The sequence below is a fragment of the Antrostomus carolinensis genome, unplaced genomic scaffold (assembly GCF_000700745.2).
Source record: "Antrostomus carolinensis isolate BGI_N321 unplaced genomic scaffold, ASM70074v2 scaffold39527, whole genome shotgun sequence".
Classification (NCBI taxonomy): domain Eukaryota; kingdom Metazoa; phylum Chordata; class Aves; order Caprimulgiformes; family Caprimulgidae; genus Antrostomus; species Antrostomus carolinensis.
The window spans coordinates 6,401-9,312 of record NW_010327340.1 but is presented as its reverse complement, the minus strand read 5'-3'; the positions used below and the strand labels follow the sequence as shown (position 1 = coordinate 9,312).

The window sequence follows — 2,912 nt, the reverse complement described above, 5'->3', positions numbered from 1 at the left end:
AGAGAAGACAGACAGAGAGGTTGCACGTGTGAGCATCAGCATCCTGCCAGCACGAGATGCAGGCCACCACCCAGAGCCTGGCTGGAGCCTGTGGCAAATACCCCACCTGCAGAGCTTGTCAGCCTTTGCTGCCAGCACGGCTGCGGCTTTGCGGAGCCCCAGCCTGGAGAAGGCCGTGTAGAAGGTTAGGGTGACATCGCTGAGGCTGCTGAGCCCATCAATGCGGTCGTAGACATTCTCCCAGTATGCCTTCAAGGCCGGTGTGTTCGGGGGGTAACTGCCGTAGAGGTGTGTGTCCAGGATCTCCAACACCTCCTGGTTCACCGTTGACTCAAATTTGCGGGCAAAGAAAGTGGGTCTGGAGAGTTGCTGGAAGGACACAGGCATTTCCAACAGCGTTGGCTGCAGCCCCTCTGCCCTCCCACCTCAGCACGGCAGCTGGGAGGGAGACAGACTGGGAAGAAACATGCTGGGACACATCCTGCCCCCTTTGATGGCACGGGCCAGCCAGCCTCTACTTGGGATGCTCTATGGCAGGATCAATGGGAGCACACAGTATAGTCACTGGTAATGCTGGTGGGTTCTCATCTCTCCCACTGCCTCCCCCTTTCTGTGCTCAGAAGCAGCCATGTGTCATCTACCTCCTTTGCTGCAGTGTCTATTGAGATGGGCCCTCACCCAGCAGAGCTGCTGTGGAGCCCCTCACGTGAGGCCTGGCCACATGGAACAGCTCACAGGATCAGGGCCATGCACTATATAAGCCCAGGACTGCTCAAAAATCCCACTAACTCCTCTTTTCAGTGCTGGGTGTATCTCCCTCAAACCTCCCTTTTTCATTCTATGTCCCTACACACCGAGAGCATGGGAAACAGGTTGTCACGAGGCGTTTTGTGCTGCCAAAGAGGACAGCTCTCTGGAGTGGATCTACTGAAAACATCTTTGCCCAAATAATAGGTTTGCAGGAAACAGCGGGAAAATGGGAGAGAAATTTTGAGAAGAGGAGCAGCATTGCAAACAAAAGCCTGGCTGCTGGGCAGAACAGTCAGTGTAATCCCACTGCCCGAGCGTCTACAGACACATCTGTGTCGAGCCCCACGGTGACTGGGGAGCCAATGCTGCTCCTGTCCCTGACAGGGCTAGGGTGAGGCCTGTGGGGGCAGGCACAGCGGCTGGCATTGCACCCAGGGCTGCACCCGCAGGGGAGAGAGACAGGGAGGAGGGGAGAGAGCAGGAGGAGAAAGGAGGATCTTTTTCACCTGTAGCCGGAGGAAGTCCTGGGGTTTGAAGTCATTTGGGGAGCACCCACACCAGTCGACTATGTGTTTATATTGGCACTTACAGCCCAGCTTCCGGTTCCAGTTGGTCACTCGGAGGTTGTTATCGACCAGTGTCTCGCAGGCATGACTGTTCTCCAGGACCGTGTGGAAGAAGGACTGTGCACGGCAGAGAAGGGACAGGAGACCCAGTGGGGATGGAGGACAGGTGGTTAAAGGAGACTCCCCACCCCTCACTGACAAGAGGAACAGGACAGACAGAACAGAAGGCTGTCCCTGTTCCCAGCACAGGGCAACACGTAAGGGACCAGGCTGTGCACCCCCATCAGTTCTTGTCCAGCCCAGAGGGGCATCTGGACCTAAAGCAGGGCTGGATAGAAACATGGCCCTTGGCTTGTCTTGCTCCTCTCTCCCCTCTTATACCTGGATCTGGACAAAGGGGAGGCACAAAGTTGCCTGAGCAGAACCAACAATGCCCTTTGCACCTACTGAGGGCAGGGATGAAGTAGGACAGAAATGTTAAGTACAGTGGCAGTGGTTAAGTACAGAAAATCTGGCCCATGGCCCACAGCCAGCACCCACCTCGGCTGGCAGGAGCGTGTAGGTGTAGAACTGGCGCAGCTGGGACACCAGCTGGTCGTTGGCATAGACCACGTACTCCACAAAGCTGCGTGTCAGCGAGAACCAGTCGGAGCCCCCGTCCACCACGATGCCTTCGGGGATGTGGCGCTCGCCCAGTCGCCACATGTGGGAGTCACACTCGTGGAACAGGCGGTCCAGGCCCTGCTTCTTGATAAATCTGGGTACAGGGACAAGGATGAGGGGTTAGGGGTGTCATCCACCTTGCTGGGTGCAGCTGCAGCCAGAACATCCCCTTCACCCAAATTGTCTCAGTTCTTCTCTGAAATCCCTCCTTTTTCTGTTCCTCCCGCTCAGCTCTGCCCCTGGCTGGGATTACCTGGCATTGTCTCGGCCATGAGACTTCAGGAAGTTCTTGTCTCGGTACTTGGACAGGAACATCACCAGCTCTTCATTGGTCCTGAGGTGCAAATTAGAAAGCATTAATGGCCCCTGGGGTAAGACAGCCCCGTGAACATTCATACTGCAAGAGCCATCAGAAACAAGGAGCCTAAAGCTGCTTGGGGGGTGCTGAGTCAAACCCTTGTCCCATCGCTGGGGAGACACAGATGTGGCCTCTGCTGTCTGGCGCCTTACAAATGTGTTCCCCTGCAACACCCAGACTGCAAGAAAAAAACAGCCTCCGAGGTACTGGCTGGGCTCCTCTGCAGAGATGGGACCAGCCTGGCCCTGGAGCATCATCAGGAGTACGTGGGTGTAATCTCTGACTCCATCTTCCCTCACCTCCCTGCTCCTCCCAAGGCCGCTGCAGAATCATGCAGCCTGAACATCTCCATCCTCCTCCCTTAATCCAGCAAGGTCCTCACCTCGTGGGGTAGTCAGTGGCACTCAGGTTGATGAAGAAGTCCCAGGGCCACTCGGACAGTTCCAGCAGATCCTTCATGCTCCGCAAGTACATCTTCAGCAGGCTGGCACCTCCCCAGATGGTCACCATGCGCCAGGGTGTCACACGGATGTTGGGGTAGTGCTGGGCCAGCTCCACTGCCTCGCGATGGAGGT

The 2,912-nt window shown here is 56.4% G+C and overlaps 1 protein-coding gene across 1 annotated transcript in view; it reads right to left on the bottom strand.

Moving 5' to 3' along the window:
• XYLT2 (xylosyltransferase 2) overlaps positions 1-2,912 on the bottom strand; it is a gene marked incomplete at its 5' end in the record, with an annotated part of 6,324 nt that overhangs the window by 1,819 nt on the left and 1,593 nt on the right. The window contains 5 exon segments of the mRNA XM_029085935.1: positions 107-369; positions 1,257-1,433; positions 1,857-2,073; positions 2,233-2,313; positions 2,720-2,912. Of these exon segments, the coding sequence (XP_028941768.1) occupies positions 107-369; positions 1,257-1,433; positions 1,857-2,073; positions 2,233-2,313; positions 2,720-2,912 (931 nt within the window).